The 21268-nt window shown below is 46.2% G+C and overlaps 1 protein-coding gene across 1 annotated transcript in view; it reads left to right on the top strand.

Moving 5' to 3' along the window:
* Positions 1–2266: 2266 nt before the first annotated feature.
* PRKCH (protein kinase C eta) overlaps positions 2267–21268 on the top strand; it is a 118856-nt gene continuing 99854 nt past the window's right edge. Inside the window, 2 exon segments of the mRNA XM_018082164.2 lie at positions 2267–2327; positions 2330–2625. Coding sequence (XP_017937653.2) covers positions 2267–2327; positions 2330–2625 — 357 coding nt within the window.

Genomic DNA, 21268 nt, shown 5'->3' with positions numbered 1-21268 from the left:
GCCAGGAAAGCCTTTGAAGGGCTCTCAGCAAAGTAAAATCTGTATTGGATGATTTGGAGTTGAGAGAGCGAGTGCTCCAGCCTTTCTAAGGCCTTCCCACTCATCCTGTGGACACTCATGCAGGTGCTTTAAAGTTCAGGCTGTCTTGAAATCTTGCCTGCAGCCATGAGGGAGTCCAGGGGAAGTCTTCTAAGAACTGTGGGTTGGCCCTGGTGGTCAGGGTGGATTCTGCCCTGGTTCACGTGGACAGCTCCAAGGGACAGCTCTAAGTAAGAAGGAGAGAGAGGACAAAAGTGCCAAGTGACAACTAGTGATGCTCTTGAGAAGGGAGATAGGGGGTTTTTTATTTGAGGGTGTCATGAAAGCAGCGGAGTGGTGAATCAAGACACGGAAGTGAGAGCAGAGACACAGATGACAGAAAGAAATGTTTGTTTTGGACCAGCTCGCTGCTGTGGGATGGAGGAAGCCAAAAAGTTATGAATATTCAAAGAAGGGAAAATAAAACTCCCCAGAATGATCACAGCTCATGCTAGAATGCATTTCAGAAGGAACATCAATGTCCACTCCCCTACACCCCACCCCATCCAAAAACCCTCAAATAATTAAATCTTCGAGTCTTTCATGAGAAAGGAGTACTCTGTGTTTACTTGGCCATGCCTGCTGTTAAAAGATCTGGAGCTGGTCACTGCTGGACACAAGATCCCCTAGTGTGTGGTGGCTGGATTTTGTACAGTTATGCAATTTCTAAGGTGAAGCCTGTGTTCCTCCCCAGGGTGAGCTGTCCCATCTGAGCTCCAAAAAATCTTCCACACTTCTTTTTTCTGGTTAATAGGGAGAGATCAAGGAACTTAGAAGCCTCAGAAGGAGGCATGTCAGAAATCTGATTTCAGACTCTACTAGGTTTTCTGTCAGAAAACCTGCTTCCCTGTGAGGAATGATGACATTACTGAAGCTGTTCCACCTGCTCTCTCCAGAGGAGGCAATGGGAAGCCCCCTGCTCTTCCCGAGGCTGGAATGAGCCTTGGCTTGGTGCTCCTGCAAAACTTGGAGCTCTGGAAGAAGAAAAGAGCATGGGCAAGGGGGCAAGGAAGAAAGGGAGTGGGAAATCTGGGGCAGTCTGCTCTGGCATGGCTAGAATGGGAAAGATGAAGGGTTGAGGTGAGAAGAGTGGTCTGGAAAAGTACAAGAAAAGAAACGAGGAAAGAAACACACCCTCAAAAAAGGATGGAAGCTCTCAACCAGCCTCGGCACCATCCAGCTGCGCTGGGGTTGTTCAAAGGACCACATCCTAGGCATTGCAACCTCGCTGGGACGATGTCAGCCAAACAGTGCCACAGGGAAAGCAGGATTTTCTTGTTTGCTACTCAGTCACCCCATTTTGCTGTGAACTTTGGAAAGCAGTTAAAAAATCTTTTCATTCCGACTTTATTAAGAAAGTGCGATCAAAGCTCCCAAGAAACGCGCCCCAAAACAAAGCCAGTGCCAAAAACGTTAATCCGCTACAATTACTGCCCAACCGGTAGAGCTGTTCCAATAAAGATTCCAAGGCAAACCCAGCCCATCCCGATGTGCTCCTCCGTGCGGGCGGCTGGGGCAGCGCTGCCCTGGGTCACTGCTCTGGCCGTGCAGGCGCCGAGATGCCGCAGGTCGGAGCAGGGGCAGGCTCAGCCCTCGCCGGGAGATGCGGAGCGGCGGGTTTGGAGCCCGGCGGGCGGGGCGGAGGTTTGTCCCGGCCTTGTCAGCGGCTCTGTGTCCCCGCCGCGCTTCTCGGGCGGGCCAGGCGGCTCCTCCCGCGGCCAGCTCGGTCCTCCCGGCCGGGCCTGGCTAAAGGCGGGGGCGGGAGACGAAGGGAGCGGAGCCGAGCCGAGCGAGCCGAGCCGCTCCCCAGCCGGCCCGCCCCCGCGGCGCGGCTTCGCGGCTCCTCCCCCCCGGCACCGCCCCGCGCCCAGGTGCCCCGAGCCGAGCACAGCCGGCCGAGCTCAGCCTCGCCCAGCCCAGCCCACAACCCAACCAACCCAACCGAAGCCGCCTCCCCCTGTGGCATTAGGAGGGCGGCCGGGCGGTGGGAGCGCTGCGCGAGGGGCGGGCGGTGCCGGCGGTTCCGCAGCTCCGGCATGGCCCGTGGGGCGGGCGCCGGTTGCCGCCGCCCGGCCCTTGAGGTGCGGCGGAATGGCTGCTGCCGGCCCGGCAAGAGAGGCTGGGATGTGCGTGTCCCCGGCGGAGAGATCGCTGTCGGCTGTGCTCCGGCTCCCGGGCGGGGCGGGCCATGTCCGGAGCCATGAAGTTCAACGGCGACTTGAAGGTGCGCATCGGGAGGCGGCTGGGGGCTGCAGCCCCCGCTGGTCTCTCCGGCACTCGCTCTTCCGCAAGGGCTACCAACTCCTGGATCCCTATGTCACCGTCAGCGTGGACCAGGTGCGCGTGGGGCAGACCAGCACCAAGCAGAAGACCAACAAACCCACCTACAACGAGGAGTTCTCGGCCACGGTCTCCGACGGCCATCAGATCGAGCTCTCCGTGTTCCACGACACCCCCATCGGCTACGATGACTTCGTGGCCAACTGCACCTTGCCCTTCCAGGACCTCCTGCGCTCCGCCGGCCCCAGCGACAGCTTCGAGGGCTGGGTGAGTGGCCGCTTTCTGTGGGGGAGAAGCTGAGCCGGACTCCTCTCGCAATGAATGGAGACGCCGGAAGGGGACTCGCAGAGCTGGGGCTTGTCCTCGCCTGCCTGTGCCGCAGCCGCGCGATGTGTCTGTGTCTGCATGGACACAGGGCTGTTCTTCCCGCACGTCTTTGTGCCCCTCTGCTTTAGGTTGGCATAGGCTGCTGCTGCAGCTGATGCATTTGGGGACCCTAAGAGCAAAATGTCTCAGGTGTGGTAGCTGGAGGGTGCAGCCGCTGGAGCAGTCTTTCCTCTTTGTAGACTACCATAAGACTTGGAATAGATAACTGAGAGGAAGGTGTCCATTCCTCCTCTTGCTTAGCACTGCACAGAGACGTACTTGGAGACGTGGATAGCTGGGGTTGTATTTCTGCTCAGCTCTCCACATGCTTGCACAAGAGTTTGCTGTGTGCCTGTGAATTTCTGGGACTTCTTACCAGAATGTCGGGAGTAACCTTGTGTCTGTTCTGTCCAGTGTTGTTCTGGGTGAAGACAGTTTCACATAGAGCTAGTTCTAGGTTATTTCCAAGTCAATGTCACTTGCATCCAGCCCGGAGAACCTCCTTTATGCCTTAGTCGTGATGTCAGAGAAATAGTACAGGCTCTAAAGTTGCACCTTTGTTTCCAGGACTGTAAAGGAGGAGCAAGTGATTGTGTTGATCCAGACAATAGTTTGCTTATGAGAGTTAGGGGGAAAAGGCATTTCTTCAGAGTAGAGAAGGTGCAGAAGAGATGAGAATTTTTGAGGCTAAGCTAGATGTCAACATTTTGAGGCAGCATGTGCAGTCAGGTAACCAGCAGAATAAATCAGATGGGGAGGAAGGAGAGCTGAGTGTAGAGAACAGATTGACATCTTGATCCTATCACAAGGAGATCAGTGGTGCTTTCTGCTCTCAGCCAGGGTCTGTGGCTGAGGTGTGATGCTTCACCTTTGGGGTGCTTAGAGTGATTGATGGATAGGTGTAGATTGATGCTGTTTTTGTTGTTTATTATGGAGTGCTCAGGTACCCTATGGATAGGCTTGAAGTTGATGTCCTGAAGGTGTTGTCTCTGAGACAATTAGTGCTGCAACTGAGTGTGGGACAGAAGGGCCCCAGTCCAGCTCCAATGGCTGAGCTGAGGTGTCACCTCAGGCAGAGCAGAGTTACTGGGGGTTTGCTCAGTGGGTGCGTGCCCAGCTTGCCAGGCTCCCTGGAGAGAAACTGCTGGTGGGACTTGTGCTAAAGCAGCTATACATATGGCCCAGAGCCCTGCAGACAAGGCAAAGGAGTGAGCTCAGGAGAGTGAGCTGTGGTTTTGAGGGTTTTCTTCATGTTTGCTTTGCTGGGGGTGTTTCCTCTTTGCTGTTGAGTGAGGCCCTGTCCTCTTGGGATGCTGGAATTGTGGTTGTGCTGGGGCTGGCTACATGTGGGATTGGACTGCTGTGCTGCAGAGGTGGTGGCCTTATTCCCATGACTAAAATATCTGTCATCATATTGCTCCAATATGGATGCATGCACATTTCTTTCATTTCATGTGCTGTTTCTTTCATTTCATCCATCCAGCAGTGCTGATTTTTAGGGCTGATGCAGTCTGAAATAGTCATCTGGTCTTTGGTGAGGGAAAAGTTTCTAAGCCTTGCTGGATAGACATGTGTTTTATGAACTCCTGTACCTGTGAGCTGATGGGTGCAATGCGTTGAAAAATCGGCAATTTTTTTGAATTAGACTGATCTAAACTGATGTTATATCTCGGCACTTACACAGAGACTAAGAGCTGCTCTCCTTTCTAGTTAATGTCTGGAAATTACAGCTGATGTGGATTTACTGGGGAGTGAACAAGTGTTGTCTTCTGTTCCCTTTCTCCTCTCCCCTCCCTTGTGATTTGCTTTTTTAGCCTCTTGCATAGCGTGCAGCCAGGGTCACATGATGACAGGGAACAGCATCTTGCCCTGATAATTGAATATGTCTTGATAAATGCAGCAAGGCTGTCACGGGTGTTTGTGTATGAGAAGGATAGGAAATGCTGGTTTCTACTAACCCAGGGTCCACGAACTGCTGGCACAATACAAAATACCACAAGGAACTGTAGATTATTTGCGACACCTTAACTTCTGCCCTTTTCCATCCCCAAAACAAAAGCACAGATAGGCAAGGAATGAGTGAATAAAATGTGGGGAAAATTGGTGAATCCCCAACATTTAACCTGGTTTATGCTCCCTTGGCTGTGCACGATTTTTGATTTTGATTTGAAATAGAACTTTTATGTTTACCAAAATTTTCAGAGACAAAGATAACAGTATATTGGGAATCTCCAAATGATTGATAACAGCCAAAGAGGGCAGGGCAGTTTGCTGCCTCTGCTCCCTGAGCTCTCCTCCACAGAGTGAAGCTGCCTGGGAATTACCTGTGCAGTCCCTCAGCTCACCTTCTGGCCTGAAAGTTTTGGCAAGAGTTCTCAGGCTCATGCTGCTCTGTTTATACACATGAGTTTTCTTCTGCTGAAAAAAAAAAGGAATGATTAGTTTTGACTTGGTCACCACCTCTTGTGAGATCTGTAGGAAGTGTCAGCGAGAGGCAAGGAGGAGCAGTTGGTGTGTAAGCATTGGTGCTTCCCAGATGACTTGCAGGTACCTCACTGCAATTATGGCCCTGAACACTTATGCAGATGAGTAAATGTATGGACATGAGCTGTCTCATCAGTAATGCTGATACACCTGAGTCATACCACTGGGTCAGGGACAGAGTTCTCTGCTCATGGTTTGCATTAAAATCCATGTTTCAGAGATTCTTCAAAGGTTACCCTTTTTCTCCCAACTATTTTAGTTGTTTTCTGAAGTCTTTCTAGTAAACATATGAGCACAGTCTGGATATTTTCTAACTTGTATATTAATTGTTAAACACATTTGACTAAGTTTCCACTGATCAGACATCCAAGATCCTTCTCTGTTTCCCATTTCTTACGTTTACTTGTCAAGTTGCGGCACCGTAGTTTTTATTAATATTGTCAAATAAATGCCATCTAGCCTTCAGCATGCTCTAGTGTAGTCCAAACTGAGAGCGATCTCTCCGGTGCCATGTTCTCTCTGGGAGGCATTTGCCTGTGTGGGTGTGAAATTGTGCAAACCTGAATGGTAGCATTTCACACAGGTGCGCATGACCAGGTGCAGGGCAGGAGAGAACTAAACTGGCTGCTATCCGAAAGCTCTTATGCTATGATTTACATCAGGGTTGAAACTTGCCTTTTAAAGCATTTAGTTTTGCACTAGCATGTGCTAAGATCTTTTTACTCGGCAGGTAAATGCATCTTTAAAAGTTATTATCTCTTCTTTAACTGCCTCTGAGTGCAGCGTAGGAAGCAGTCGTAGGTCAGTGAAACAACATAAATAAGTTGGAGTACTGAGTGTAGCTGAAAGGGTGGATGTTTACAATACATAGGATTATTCCTATGAGTTTTATGTAGTAGCTAAAGTAATTTTTAACCTTGGGGAAACACTGTTTACAGATACTGAATGGCATTGTTACCAGGGAATTATTTAATCATGATTGTAAAAATTGTTAGTCTCTGGGCAGAGATGTCATAATTTCTAGGACTTTAACAAGGAGTGTAAATTAAACCTTCATCTTGAAGTAGCACATCGTCAGAGCACACTGAAGGAAATCACATAACAGATGGGCTATAAGATTAATGAGCCCATCGCAACTTCCTGATGAGTTTGTTATGATTTGTTCATGTGTGCAGGAAGAGATTAAGACAAATAATTCTCGTGCATTCCTTCACTTGAGCTCTTTTGCTTGTACCCTTCCCTATGATTTTTTTTCTTTCTGAAGGCAAAAAAAATTGTTCTTTACCCATGTTTATGTACAATTGTATTTGCTGAACATTAAGTTGAGGAGTTAAAGGAAAAGGCAACTTCTCCAGAGCATCATGACCATGGCAGAGAGCCAGGATGCTCCAGGTCAAATATGATATAGGTGCTGCTTGTTTTATCTCCTGCTTGGCTACAGAGTGTTCTCCAGGTGAGCAAAACTTTCTTCAGGAGCCAAAATAGTTTATAGCTCTTGACAGAGGACTTTGTGGAGCAGTATTTTGTGTCTGCATCAGCCGATCCCTACCTGTAGAGATGGACCACAGCTTGTAGAGCTGGGAATAAACGGTGTCTCCTTCCGCAGGGCAGGAGGAGGCTGAGATAAAAAGCAGTACTAATCTGTCCATATGATTTCTATTTCCATGAACACAACAACCATTTTTGTATGTAGTACAGATCTCTGATTTGTGTGAAGGTCGCACTGCACGTTAATTGCAAACTAGGCTCCGGTAAAATAGGATCCTTCCCTATTTCTTGATAAGTTTTATGTCGTTTCTGTAATTATTATTACTGAAATGCAGTTATTATGTTTAGTAGGACTAGTGGAGAGAAAGACCCGCTGCAGAATGTAAGATGGGTTTGAAAACTACTGTAATTTCAGCTTTTCTTTCTTTCCTTTAGCAAACACTTGTCCTTTGGCCTTGCAAACAGACTCTTCAGAATGCCAGCAGAGTCCCCTGCACCACGGCTACCTGAGAGTGCCCTGCAGCCTAAAAGAAAGGTTGTAATAACTAAAAGAAAGGTTGTTGCTATTTGTCAGGTGTTAAATAATCCATGGGTGTGTGATGCTGATAACAGTTGTACTGATCAGAGCAGATGAGAACATCTAGAGCTGACTGTCGTGAAGGGCTGCACACTTTCTGCCCTGTTTCAGCATCAGAAGTTGAGCTATTTGGAGTTCTGTTTCCTGCTCCTCCCCAGTAAATGACCCGTCTGGCAACTGTGGGCATCCTTGGAGAACACAGGCATTTTGCTTGAGATTGTGTTTGGCTGGAAAGATTTGGTCAAAGCATGAGAAGAACCAGTTTCCAGTGATTGGAACCAGTAGGGGTCTGTAGAATTGGAGTCCCTGTCTTGCCTTTGAAGTTGGCACAGCAAGATGTGGGTTTGTCTGTCCTTCATGTACCTGGGTGCCTGGTCCTGCTGCAGTAATGGCTCTCTAGAGAGTTCCTTAGTCTATTTTTCCACAGCTGTGTCTTGAGAGCTGTTGCTTTGATGTTCTTGGAGCTGGGAAGGGCTGTGGGAATGCTGGAGAAGTGTATGTGAGAGGAGCATGCTTCACTCAGTGCAGTTTGGGTGGGATAGGCTGTGCAAGGATCACCACATCACTTTCCCCAGCTATGAACATCCACTGAGCCAAAAGCTGAATCCAACCCCTCTGCAGGGTACCCAGGCCCTTTGGCTTTGCAGCTTGGTGGGCCCATAGGTTTGGGGAATATGGACAGTTAGGTGTTTCTATCCCCTTCAAAGATGTTGGCAGTCACTGCATTCACCTGGGACTGTGGCTGAAGGGGGGGAGAATTCTTTGCCTGGGGAAGAGCAGGAGTCCTGAGAGTGAAGGATAGGGCAGGCCAGGGTCCAGGCAATCAGGTGCTTCAGTGACCCAGAGAGAAATGGTCTTATGGGGACTGCAGTGGCAGTCACTTCAAGGTGAATCTGCATGTGAGGGATGATGTACAGGAGTACTGCATTCATCTCTGGGGCCCCCAATAAAAGATGGCCATGGACCTGTTGGAGCGAGTCCAGAGGAGGCCACAAAGATGCTGAAAGGGCTGGAGCACCTCTGCTATGAGGACAGGCTGAGAGAGTTGGGGTTTTTCAGCTTGGAGAAGAGGAGGCTCCAGGAAAACATTATAGCACCTTCCAGTACCTAGAGGGACTGCAAGAGACTTTGGACAAGGGCATGGAGTAACAGGACAAATGGTAATGGCTTTAAACTGAAAGGGGAGAGATTTAGATTGGATATAAGGAAGAAGTTTTTTACAATGAGGGTGGTAAAACATTGGCACAGGTGGCTCAAAGAAGTTGTGGATGCCCCATCGCTGGAAGTGTTCAAGGCCAGGCTGGATGGGGCTTGGAGCAACTAGTCTAGTGGAAGGTGTCCCTGACCATGGTGTTGGGGAATGGAAGGAGGTGATCTTTAAGGTCCATTTCAACCCAAACCATTCTGTGATTCTATGGAGCCCTTGTTGATGTGGTTTGTTGGCATGGGGGCATTGACTTTGATGCCAGGGATACCTTTATATTCCTGCTGCTGGTGTTGCCACTGAATTACCTGCAAGCCCCAGTTAGAGGGAGAAGAGGCAGCCAAGGGCTGATGCCCACATTGCCTTCAACAGTGTTGGTCATGGTAGAAGCTCATGAGAGGGTGTTTGCAGACCTGCGCCCCCAGCCCTGGGGCTGCTCTTTTCAGAGAGACTGTGTGTGGAGGAGGAGGAGGGGGCAATGGGGTGACCACAGCACAGGTGAGCCCAGCACCCCAGGAAGCTCTGTCCCCAGCCCTGGGCCCCACAGCGTTGCCTCACTCAGTTCATGGTTTATATATAGCTTTTTCCACAGGTCTTTCAGTAAAGCACATTTCACCCAGGCTGTCAGAAGCTTTCTGTTTGGAGTATTTTCTGAGTAATGATTTGGTTTCTGGCCATTTTGAGCTTATTGGCAATAAACCCTGCAGAACGGATTGTCAAGGGGGCCATTTAAGCTATTGAAATACCATTAGAAAGTCTACTGATTTGCAGGGTAATTCAATATGAAAAACATATCCCTTAGTGAAGTGAATAAGACTCCCACCCTTTCTTCACAAACTATCAAAGCTCCTTTGATGCTTTAGGCTGGATTGTAGCTATTGTGCTTTGCTAATACAATCGGAAAATCGGGGACCTTTTGTGTAACCATGGAGAAAAAGATGAACGGAAGAATTTCTGCGTGAAATGAGTTACCTGAAGCTTTTCTAAAGGATTCTGGATCAGCCATCGCACCTTTTTGCCTCCCAGATCTCATCCTATTTATGCATGCAGTTAATATATGTCATACCATGCTGCAAACTTAATTTCTTCTCGAAACAGTGAGCAATCTTTGCTCTGACTGCTTGTTCCACCCCTGCATTATTTGTGGGGTGACCCAGGCTGGAGTCCTGGATAACGAACCTTGTGCCGTGTCCTGGTGGAGCTCACCAGGTGGTTGCTCCTCTCCCAAGCCATGCCCTTGTGCTGGTACAAGATCCCTGGATGGTTGTGAGGAAGAGACTTACTTTATAATAATTGTATCAAAGATAACTAATGTATATCTAAAACAAAGCACATCTTAAAGCATCCAATTAACATTGCTAAGCCACTTAGGGTAAGCCAGACAAACTACTTAAATTTCTGCAATGCCAATGATGCTTTTTTTATGCTCTGATATCGTGAGTTTTTCTCATCACTTAGGGAGGTCAATTGCTGAGGAAACCATCCTGCTTTATTTTGGGAGCCAGCACCATGAACAGATGTAAGCCAGGTCTTGTTGTGTTAGAGCAATGCCATGCAGGAGCAAGCATTTCTCAGCAGTTCTGGTGTTCCAGATATTCAGCGTCTGTCCTGGGCCCAAGGTGATGGAAAAAACTGCCTTTTCACTTCCCTGACCTTGTGATCTCTCGTACCCTTGTTGTGCTAGACCAGAGGCATCTAATCGATGGTCAGATCTATCCCGCAGCTGCCAGAGCAGTCTGACCGGCTGATGGCCCCGCTCCCTGCTCTGCTCTTTCCTGGGGCTTCTCCAATGTGGGGCAGGGGGCAGGTTGCAGGCAGAAGAGTTGCTCTGGCAACTGCCAGTTTTGGGCTACTGCCTTTCTTTGTGGGACCCACTGCATCTCCAGAAAGCCTCGTGCTCTCTAGCCCAGCAATGATCCTGATGAAGGGATGCAGTCCTCAACACGAACAGAGAGAGACAGGGGATGCCTGTGTCTTGTCTGACAGGTAGATGTCACACCCAGGGTTGTCTCCTCTGAGTGCCACCTTGCAAAGCAATGAAGCCCAGCCTGGGGAAGATGGCAATCCTGGGCTGCACAGCCTCAGGGCATTTGGGATGTCAGGTCTGGGATAAGATTTCTGCTTGTGTGCTGGCCCTCCATGTCACTGGATGGGAATTTCTGTGCTCCATCATATGCTGTGGTCCTGCCCTTTGGGCCAGCACAGCTCGCACTGCAGGAAGAGCCAGCTGCTGTGACTGTGCTTACCCAGGAGCTTTACCAGTACAAAAAAATGTTGACAGGGGAGGAGGGAGGAACTGGAGTGTGAATCTGTAGATGACATTACATAAGGACTTTTTCTTGGTGTTCACCTGCCCAGTTTTGTAAGTATTGAGTTTCATGAGTGAATTGATTGTATTTGCTTCAGTGGTACGGTGGCAGCTCTCCAGACTCCTTCTAGGAGAGTTTTCCTGACTGTGGAACAGGCAGGAGATGAAATACTGGTGAAGAAAAACAAGTTGGGCAGCTTGGGTAGGTGACTTGAGTTTGTGAGGTGGGAGACAGATTATTTATTCTATTTTTTAAACCAACATGAGAATGCTGTTTAGGCATAAGTGGAATTTCTTTTTTATTTTGTTGTTTGTTGTTGTTTTTTTTTTTTACTTTATATTGCAATACAGATATTTCTGTCAAAAGGAGGAGAGGAGGAAAATACATCCATGCAAGTCACATTTCTAAACATGATTTGCTGTATGAGTATTGTGTGTCTGCTGTATGTTTAAAAAAAATTCATAAAACCATTTGCAGTGTGAAATCACTTGACAGATCAGTAGAGCCCTGTAATCTCTCAAATGGAGGCAAGTGAGGGAGAGGATGTGAGAAACAGGCTATGTGACTATGCTGTCCCAGGACATTACACCTAATAGCAAGAATTACAGTGATAGACTGTCTGACAATGTGCATCTAGAGGCTGAGGAGAGGTTTGAGATAGTAGTTCCATATCTAACAGTGAGGTGTTTTTCCTGCCTTTGTCTTGTATATTCTATGCCAGCCATCCTCAGACAGGATTTTGACTTGCCAGCTGGTCTCATTTAGTCTGAAAAAGCAGCTCATACCTCCCTGCAGCACCTCTGGTTTCTAGCCCTCTCTCTCTCTGGCCTGCTCTGTGGTTTCTGTTTTGCCTTTGCTTGTTTCTTATTTTTTTCTTAGTTCCTTGTCATTAGTCTACATTTTAGCATAACACTGTCTTTTGTGTTTTTTCTCTTGAGTAAATTTAATTTTACTCTGTCATGTAGGCAAGACGTCACTTGTAAATTAAAGTCTTCATATAAATCTCCACTTGCTTTAGTGTTTTAAACCACCTGTGATAGCAATGGGGTCTTAGTTTGGGAATCCTTTTATTGTTTTTAGGATAGAAAATATTTACCATCATTCACAGTTTTATAGATGCTGTAGTAGGTTCAACCAGGGACCAGCTGTAACTATGTCGAGCGCTGTGGGTGTGAGTCAGAGAGAGACGTGCACTGTCAGGAAGATCATTTAGGGTTGTGTCAGTCTGCTGGAGCTGGCTCCATGGTTGGGATAGGAAGGAGGGTGACAGTTTTACTATGACAGTAAAAATCAGCCCACAGCATGGGATGTCTGTGCTCCGAAGTGCTTTTATCTGACAACACAGTTGCAAATCAATGCTGTCTCTGATAGCATTGGAGCTGGATTGGCAGCATGTGAGTTAGTTCCTAGAGGGATTCTCTCCACCTAGTCTGGTCAGTGTGCTCATCCCTTGCTAAATGTATTCAGTTCTGGGCTTTGTTCCTTCAGAATAATGAAGGCTGTCTAAATCAAGAATGGCTAATGAAAGACTAGCTTATCCTGTTTGAATTCCTACTTTGTCCTGCATTTATTTTCCTTGGTAAACAAGGCCTTATAGCTTCTTGGCCTTTTCCCCAGGATTGAAGAGCACAGGAAAAATGTAGTCCTAAGTAATGAAATTTGGGAATTGATTTACGGCATGTTTCCTTCTATCTCATATCCTTTAATTCTTTCAAATTTTAAGTGCTTTAAATCTTATCCTTTCCTCATATGTAAACTGATACACACATGGTGTTTTCTATACCTCACTTTTTTCTGGCATCAATTTTTAATAACATCAATGTGAAAGTTATATTCTTCCTTTCTTACTTTTCATAAAAATCGTTTGCCTGTGTCTTCAGTGTGATTTCAGCAGAACAGGAGCCTGGTGCTTGCTTCTGGTGTTGCTTGCAAGATTTCCATCAGTGGATTCCCAGTGGCATTAGTGGAGTTAATGCTGCCAGCTTTGCACTGGCTAATTGGGAAAAGAACTGGACACGTTTCTTTCCCCCTTCTTGCACGTAACAAGAGTTTATAATGATGGCTGGGTTGTACATTATTTATTGGGCACAGTGAGTGCCTATGAAGCTCTGAGGAAGAGGAGGGAACTGGCTCCCATGCAATGAGTTCATTATCTAGGTCATTCACAGACTTAGGCATCTAACATTAATATGTTCAATTAAAATTTATTCTGTAAGGCAGTTTGCTCCCGGGCAAGGAAAAAAATACAACCATGTGAGGAAAATGTTCCTGTGCGGTCCCAATCCATGGTGGGATTTTTCTCAAAGCTACTCAGTTGGAATACGCTGTTAATACAAAAGCTCTATTGGTGCTGAGTGTGTGAGCCTCCATCTCCTAACAGGTCTTGGTGGGAGTATTGCTGTTGATAATCAGTTTTCAAGTTGGAGCCCCACACCTGTCACTTCATAATCTCTTTAGTCAGTAACAGTAAAAAGCACAGCTTTGGGTACTCCCCAAGAATTGCTCATGTGACTGGCGTGTGAGGGAGGGCAACTACTGGAGATTGTTGGAAATGACCCTGCAATCTGTTTCCTTTCTTAGGAGTTTCTGTCCCTTGTTTCTGCAGGGGGCTCGTGACGTGGCAGCTCACAGACCTGTGCTAAGGAAAAATGCTGGCTTGTTGCGTCTTCCTTAACGTAATGGGATGTAACTGTGGTCATTTAGTAGCTACTATATAAGCAACTAAGCTGTTCTCAGTTTTGAGTGGAGCAGAACTGGGTAGAAACCCAGCTATGCTAGATCAAGCCATCTTCCTCTCAAAAATTAACCCCTGTTGTACTAACCCCATCAGTACTTCATGATAGCAACTAATTTTGACCACATTTTCAAATAATTAGCTCGAGTAACATTTTTGCCAATCAAGATGATATTTCTCCCTGTTTTCTTGATTCTAGAAAGGGACACGTTTAACTTTCTTTTGCAAAACCTTGCTGAATGATTTTTTGACATGAACCTAGAAGATCATCAAATTCATGGTGCTCATGTCCAAAAAAGGAGCAAGTTCAAGAGATGTGCTCATGAGCCCAGACAGTGGGGTTTTCTTCTTTCCCTTTGAGGGACAGAAGGGGTATGATGAGGCAAAAGAAATGGGCAAAAGTGATACAGAAGCAGATGTCGTTTCTTTGTCACGTTCTGATCTCCAGCTCTACCTGAAGGACAGTGGAACCCCCATGTCTACTGTTAAAATGTAGTCTCTGCAGGCCAAAACTCACTGTATCCACATCCTTAGGGCTTGTCATCCTCTTGGAGTGAGAGTGCTGAAATGGAGAGCAAACTCTTGGATTCTAGAGTGTCTGGAAGGCTCAGGAATAAAGCATCAAAAATTCAGGCATCCTCACAGAATGTTTTTCAGCCCCTTGTAGGCAAAATACGTTCACATGCTAGTATGGATGAAACCCTTTTCATTTGGGTTAATGCTTACAAAGTCATTCAGACTAGGAATGAGTTTTGTGTTTAAACATGATGGAGCACTTTTTCAGCAGGCTTGTGACTTGTGAGCTCTGGGAGTTTGTACAGGGCAGATCTGGGAGGGCACCCAGCAGGTTTTTGTCCTCCTCTGCCTCATGGGCAGTTGCCGTGAAGCAGGAAAGACAGAGAGCTTCCTGCTTGTGCCTCTGCTTCTCGCCTACCCTATTTCACAGCTGAGCTTGCTAAAAAAACCATCAGTCAAATGCTGAATGAGTTAATGTGGTGGGCTGTTAGCTGTGGTTTTGGAGTCGTGCAAAAGCAACCGTCCATTCTGCTGCCTTTGCAGAGGAGTGGTGATGGCCGGAAGAAAAGGGGGGGGGAATTCTGGGGGGGCTTGGGCCAGTAATCTGCTTTTGATCAAAGCTTGATACCAAGATGGATTTTCCCTTTGTTTTGTATCTACCAAAGAACTTGGTTAATGATTTATCAGTTTGTAGAATCACAGAATGGTTTGGGTTGGAAGGGACCTTAAAGATCATCTCATTCCAACCCCCCAGCCATGGGCAGGGACACCTTCCACTAGACCAGATTGCTCAGAGCCCCATCCAACCTGGCCTTGAACACTTCCAGGGATGGGGCATCCACAGCTTCTCTGGGCAACCTGTGCCAGTTGCCTCACCACCCTTACAGTAAAGAATTTCTTCCTAATATCTTAATATAAATCTTCCCTCCTTAAACCATAGTCAACCCTGTGCTCTTCCCAGAAGTTGCCGATGTTGGACACGTACAAAACCCCACTCTGAGGTTACCTGAGCTCTGCCAAAGGGGTGTTGGGAGCTGTGTCTGGGGTGAGGAGTTGCTGTGTGTGGCTGCACCTCTGCAGGAGCACAGGATGTCACTGCTCGTGGTGTAGAGCTGCCGGTGAACGCGTGCGTGTTGTGGGACAGACAGGACACAACACAAACTCATTTCAGTTCTTGCTCAGCACTGCCTGTAGCAAGGAGAAACCCCTTTGACTGCTTATGTTCTCTCTAGTTACCACTTCCTCGGATAAAAGTCTTAGAATTGAAAACTTTAGCGCTCCAGAATTTGAGAAGAACCTTGGAATGGAGAATTCAAGCTATCGCCAAATCACTGACTGGTTCCTTTTAGAATTGCACAATTCTGATCTTGTCAAGAATAAAATTTTAGGGTTTTAGGTGAATTTCTTCAAAGAAGAGCAAAGATCATTCAAGTTGTCACATGTTCTTGCTTATGTGGATGCCATATTAGAAGGCTTCTGGTGTGTCCTTGCAAGTTTGTCATTTCCCTTTGTCATAGGGAAAGGAGTGTTTGTGATTAGTACGAGGTCACTGGTGTTATTTCTATATATAAAAGAGCTTACTGCAAAGAGACTTGCCTCAGCGATGCATATGCAGTACTCATTGTTTTTAAGCAATGCGCTTCTTATTTTAGTAACATTTTTTGAAGCGCCTGTTCCTGTTTTGAACGTGAGCATTAGGTGAGAAAAGAGTAACTGAGCTTGTTGGTTTTAAACAGCTCTCGGTGCCCGTGTGCTTGGCTCCTGAAAGACTGTTCTGAAAACATCTTCCTGACCTCAGAAAAGCTCATCAACATTTTTTCAGTATAAGTCTTGTGGTTCATTTCTAGGTTGACTAAACTGTCTCTTTATGTTAATAGTCTGGGGCATAAGAAATTTTATTTGCAGAGAAATTTGCAGATTCTCCCGTCCCTGGAAGTGCTCAAGGCCAGTTTGGATGCGGCTTGGAGCAACCTGGTCTAGTGGAAGGTGTCCCTGCCTGCGGCAGGGCGTAGGAACTGGATGGTCTTTAAAGTCCCTTCCAACCCAAACCATTCTGTGATTCTATGAAATATGGGTTTGTTGGGGTTTATTTTAATTACTTCAACTGCATAAAAATACACTTTATCTGTGCCCGATAATGCTTTTCACTGTCAACAGTAAGAACAGGACGTGGTTTTTTTCTTTTAAATATATACATATTTTAGCCAGTAAAAGGGTAGTTGCAAAATTCTTCACACCTATAGCATTTATTCTTACTCCATCTCTGACAGTATTAAGCAACTGTTTCCACAGGAACAGTGCTCTTTACAATAGACAGTGTTGTGGTTTGCTTCAAAGCCACAACCAGAACATGTAGGTGTTTGAAGAGTACCAGATCTTTCCATCACTCAGTGTGAATTTTCCAGTAGGTCATTACTTGTTCAGACTTTCAGTATCTGAACCCACCCCACTGCTTCATGTTACCGTCTGTGGTAATGTCCCAGAAGCTTTTCAAACGCTGCTGGGCTGCAGGAGGAACCTTTTAGAATCATAAAAAGCTGAAACTCATCATGTAGCTGTGGTAGGGATCTAGTCAGCAGCTCCAATTTAGGATCAGCTGTTCAAGGACAGGATGGACAGGGCTTGGTGTAACCTGGTCTAGTGGAAGGTGTCCCTCCCTGTGGCAGTGGGATTGGAACTAGGTGATCTTTAGGGTCCCTTCTAATGCAAAGTATTTATTCTATGATTCCATCTAACTCTTCACTTCTATAATCTTAGCTTGAGCTCTTCCTATATCATGTATATTAGGAGTTGAACAGCATTATGTGTTTTATTATCCTTTTTAAGGGACTATGTTTGTAATCATTCCCTTCACTGAATATGTATCGGTTATTAGAGGGACTGTATCTCTTTCATTTATTTCCCCTCAAGGTGGTTGCTGAGAGTCCTGCTCATACAGAAGACAGGAATTGTTTGACTGGCTTCTCAGCTTTATATTACAAGGCTTGGTAAATCTTAAAGAAGGCAAGTGATTTGATTTTATTTTGAAAGAAAAGAAATGCTGACCAAGGGATTTCTGTCCTCGGCAGGTGAAAGCTCTCTGGTTGAGGTTATAAGACTAAAATTGATGTGACTTTTCCTGGAGTGAATAAAATTTTGCTTGGGAATTAAGGGAATGTGTCCCCCCCTCAACAAGGGCTGTTTCTCAGTGGGAAGAGGGGAAGAGGAGCATAAGGTCCACATTAGCAGTGCCACCCACGTGCTTTTCTCCAGGAGGGTATTTATACTTTTGGTAGTGTGCTGGAGTTAAAAGCATGTGTGTTTGTATAGAAAGCATATGCAACACTGTGGCACAGATAAAATGCCAGGCCTTCCATTTACAAGGAAACTAAACATTTATCAAGGAGGGAACATGGCAACAGTTGTCCTAAATATGATGGCTTTGTAAGGGAGCCCGCCCTCTTGGTTTACCTGAGATTGCCTGGGATTTATGGCAATCATCAGCAGAAGCTTCGTTTGAAGAGAAGAACATTTACCTGCAGCTTTGTGGGTGATGTTGAGTTGCGGATGGGAAATGTGGCCAGCACCAGATTATGTTCTCAATTGACGTGAGAGCAAAACCACTCCAACCATACTCTGACCTTTTCCTCTACATACCAGTTCTGGGTCTCCTCCACCTCTGTTTTTCAGTCCAAGGTAAATCTCGGTCACATTGGTTGAGAAGTGCTTCCTCATCTTGAAACCACGCTTTGGAATGGGAAAAAGAAGCATTAAAAAGAGGAAATACGTGTGCTGCTGGTAGATACCAGCAGGCTGCCTGTCAGCTTGCAGTTGCACACAAACCCCAAAAGAGCCTGCTCTCCTTCAGATGGAGGCAGATGGCTGGGTCAGCTGAACAGCACATCCCAGTGACACGGCACCTCGTCACCCATCCGGTGGCTTGGGAAGGCTGGAGGCCTGTTCAGCTCCTTCTGGTCTCAGCCTAATTGCTGGAGTCACAGCTGTGACTTAATGGTCACAAGTGGGTAGTGAGATCATCTTTCTCATGAGGTAGCTGAGGAAAACTGTAATCACAGACTTGATGGGACTAAAAATTGCTTGTCTTGGACAGTCTGTCTCTTATTGCAGTGCAGTGCTTGGCCTCAGGATTTCAGGACTTTTTTTTTTTCTAATCCTTTCTGTACAAATGAACAACCCACGTCCTTCCCTATGAAGAACCTCATCTATGCACCCTTTTTTCTAACTGCTGTTTTACAGAAATATTTTTATTGAACTCTTCCCTCTCTCCCACCAAAAACACCCCAAACCCCAAACAGAAAAACAAACCCATAAACAAAAACCACTATAGACATAGGATATGATCTAACTTGGCAAAGCAGATGTTGGCAATGGTGTGTCCCTTCTGGGTGTTGTCAGCTGCAACCTACATTCTTTTTGCTGCATGAAGACTTGACTGTGGCTCCCAGCACTGACCTCGTGGGATTAGAGCAGAGTCATGAGCGGTAACATCTGGACACCAGGAGCAAACATCATACCTTCAGGAATGCTGGGGGAGTGCATGCCTTGGCACTCCTCTTTTTTTTGTACCTTTGGAAACATCTGATTGGCTATGCAGCCAGAAACTGCTACTGCTTTTACATGATGTTCTGGGATGTGTGTACCAGGGATATTGAACAATTTCATAAGTGGTTGGCAGAGTGGAAGAGGGAGTATGTGGGATAAAGTGCTTTTAACCTTTCTCTGCATCTTTCCCTGTGTCCCAAGCAGGTTGTCTTCTGTGAGATGCCACTCATATTTGATGTTTTGCTTTTCATGCTTCTGTCTCAAATCATTTGGCAGATCATCTTGCAACATGGAGTGTAAGAGGGGATGTGGTGGATTAATACTGGCTGGCTATAAATGATAGTCCTTAATAGTTTCAGTGTTAAGAAACTGCCAGGTGAGGAAGTGGGAGGAGGAAGAAGGAAGTCACTGTGATTATTCCAGATCTGGAAAGAATTATCAGAACATAGGTGCTTAGGCTTTCCCATGGTGTTACAGCCCATGCCAGCATCAAAAGTTCCTTGAATTAATCTCTCCTTTTTGGATCCTCACTATGGATGAGTAATGCAGTTAAGACTTTAAATGGGAAAATCCATGATGGAAGCTGTACTTCTAAAGACTGGCATGCCCCTGGGACATGTCTTTGAAGTCTAAGGTTTTGCCAGAAATATTGCTGATAACTTGGTCTTGTACATCAGTTAATGCACTGTGATGCTGACAGGAGTGGTGGTGGTGTGTGCCCCCCAATGCACTTAGTGCAAGGCTTTAAAGTCACTGAAAAGACTGACGGGTTCTGGTGCTGTGGAGCTCTTCTTGACCTCTGGACTGCTGTGCTTAACCTCTGCACTTGTTGCTTTCGTGGGTTCTATGGAGTCTTCCTTGCACTTTTCCGAGGTGTTTTGCAGTGGGGTAGGCCAGGCTTTTGAAGACCCCAAGCCCTGTTTCTAGCTCTGCCTGTGCCATCCCCATGCATTGCTTTCCTTGTTGGCAGTCTAAGGTTTCCTCGGCACCCCGAGGGGCTTTGCTGTCTTTGGTTGGAAAGGTGGAGATGTGCATGATCTTGTCTGCAGCTCCTTTCATCCATCACACTGCCATTAGGAGTGATACAGCAACACCGCTGTAGGAACTGGAATACTAGGATGGCAGCCTGCCTGGGAAGCTTCCCTGGGTGAAAGCAAGTGCTGTGGTCCTCCCTGGCATTTCTACCATCCACGTTTTAGGGTTCAATCTGTCCCTAATGTAGTGCTCTAGCAGCTCTGGAAGTCAGGCTGAGAAAGGTGAGTGATGATCAGGGCACATTCCTCTTGGACCCTCATACACCACACGAACTACTTGCCAACTGAGCAAATTGGGTATTGCAAGGCCCTCAACTCAGAAGAGATCTTTTCAGCACTTAATGTCGAGGGGAAGAAGAAGGAAGGTGCCTGTAAATCAAGCCCTCTGTTGGTTTGTGTCTGTACCTCTGTGTTGTAGAACCCCATCTTCCTGCTGTCAAGCTGCTGGCATTGAGATGTCCATCACGTCTCACTCCAGAATCCTTCTTTTTTTTTTTTTAATTTTACTGTGCTCATTAGTGGTCATTAAGCACTATAAATAACTAAACTTTTCCAGCAGATTGCTTTTTGCTATACCACCAGGGTTTGACTTTTTAACTCTTATTGAAAACACGGGATTTGGCTCTTCAAAAGTGAGTGTCTGACAGAAATGGTTGGAGTAGCAGAAAGTTGTGACCTTTCCCCTTTCTACCTGAGGTGTTGAGAAATTTGATGGATTGTATCTGGGGGACTAATGGATTTTAATGGTTTGTGATCTCATCGGCTGTGGCCTGTTTTAGAAAGAAGAAAGGGCTATTGGACAAAAATGGAAAAGCAGCAGTACACCAAATGAATTATATGTAGTAGGAAGATATTTTAAAAATAGTGACACACCTAATGGAGACTTGAATGAGGATAATTTCTCAGAAGCTTAGTATTAGGCAATAAAAACCTGTGAATAACAAGAAAATATTTCCCAGCACTGAAAATTAGAGAACAACATAAGTATGTAAATGAGCAAGGTACTGAGGAGACAACTGCAGAGGGGTTCTTTGCAGAGTATTGCAGCTGGTTTAGGGATCCACGATTCTCTGTGTTAGATCCATAAACAGTGTGCTGAGGACTGAAACTGTACAAGCCAGTGGATTTCCTTTAAGTTACACAGTGCTTTCCTACTGTTGCTGTGTGATGATGATTGTTGGACAGCCAGCAAGAGTTCCTTGGACACAGAACCTCAGACCATGTGCAGACTTTGCTGCTATATGTAAAGTCCTGAATGATTTATAAGTCTGCCTAGATTTGTTAATAATATTAATTAAAACTGCAGGTGAACGCTGTGCTGTGGTAGACTTCTCAAGGCTGAGAGAATCATTATTGCTTTTCTACCCAGTCTTTGTGTTTCTCCTTCTATATTTTTGCCTGTTGCCTGTTCTGTTCCTCTCTGGGCCAAACCCAGGTCTTTGGTGTGCTCTGGCTGGTGTATGGGCTACCTGGGCTCACTGCCTTGTTAGCACTCACCTGCCCTTTCCTTCTTGTGGAACCTTGCATCAGTGCTAAGCTCAGCTATGTCAGAGGAAACTCTGCTCACCATCTCGTTGCTGTGGCCCTTGGACCGTTTCCAAATGGGAAGTGCCACCAACTTGCCTACTTGGCACCAGTCAGTGACTTATTTCTTTG

This window comes from Manacus vitellinus, unplaced genomic scaffold, assembly GCF_001715985.3.
Source record: "Manacus vitellinus isolate BGI_N305 unplaced genomic scaffold, ASM171598v3 scaffold_6_pilon, whole genome shotgun sequence".
NCBI classification, from domain to species: domain Eukaryota; kingdom Metazoa; phylum Chordata; class Aves; order Passeriformes; family Pipridae; genus Manacus; species Manacus vitellinus.
The sequence above is the reverse complement of the archived record's forward strand: the minus strand, read 5'-3'. Positions and strand labels throughout refer to the sequence as shown.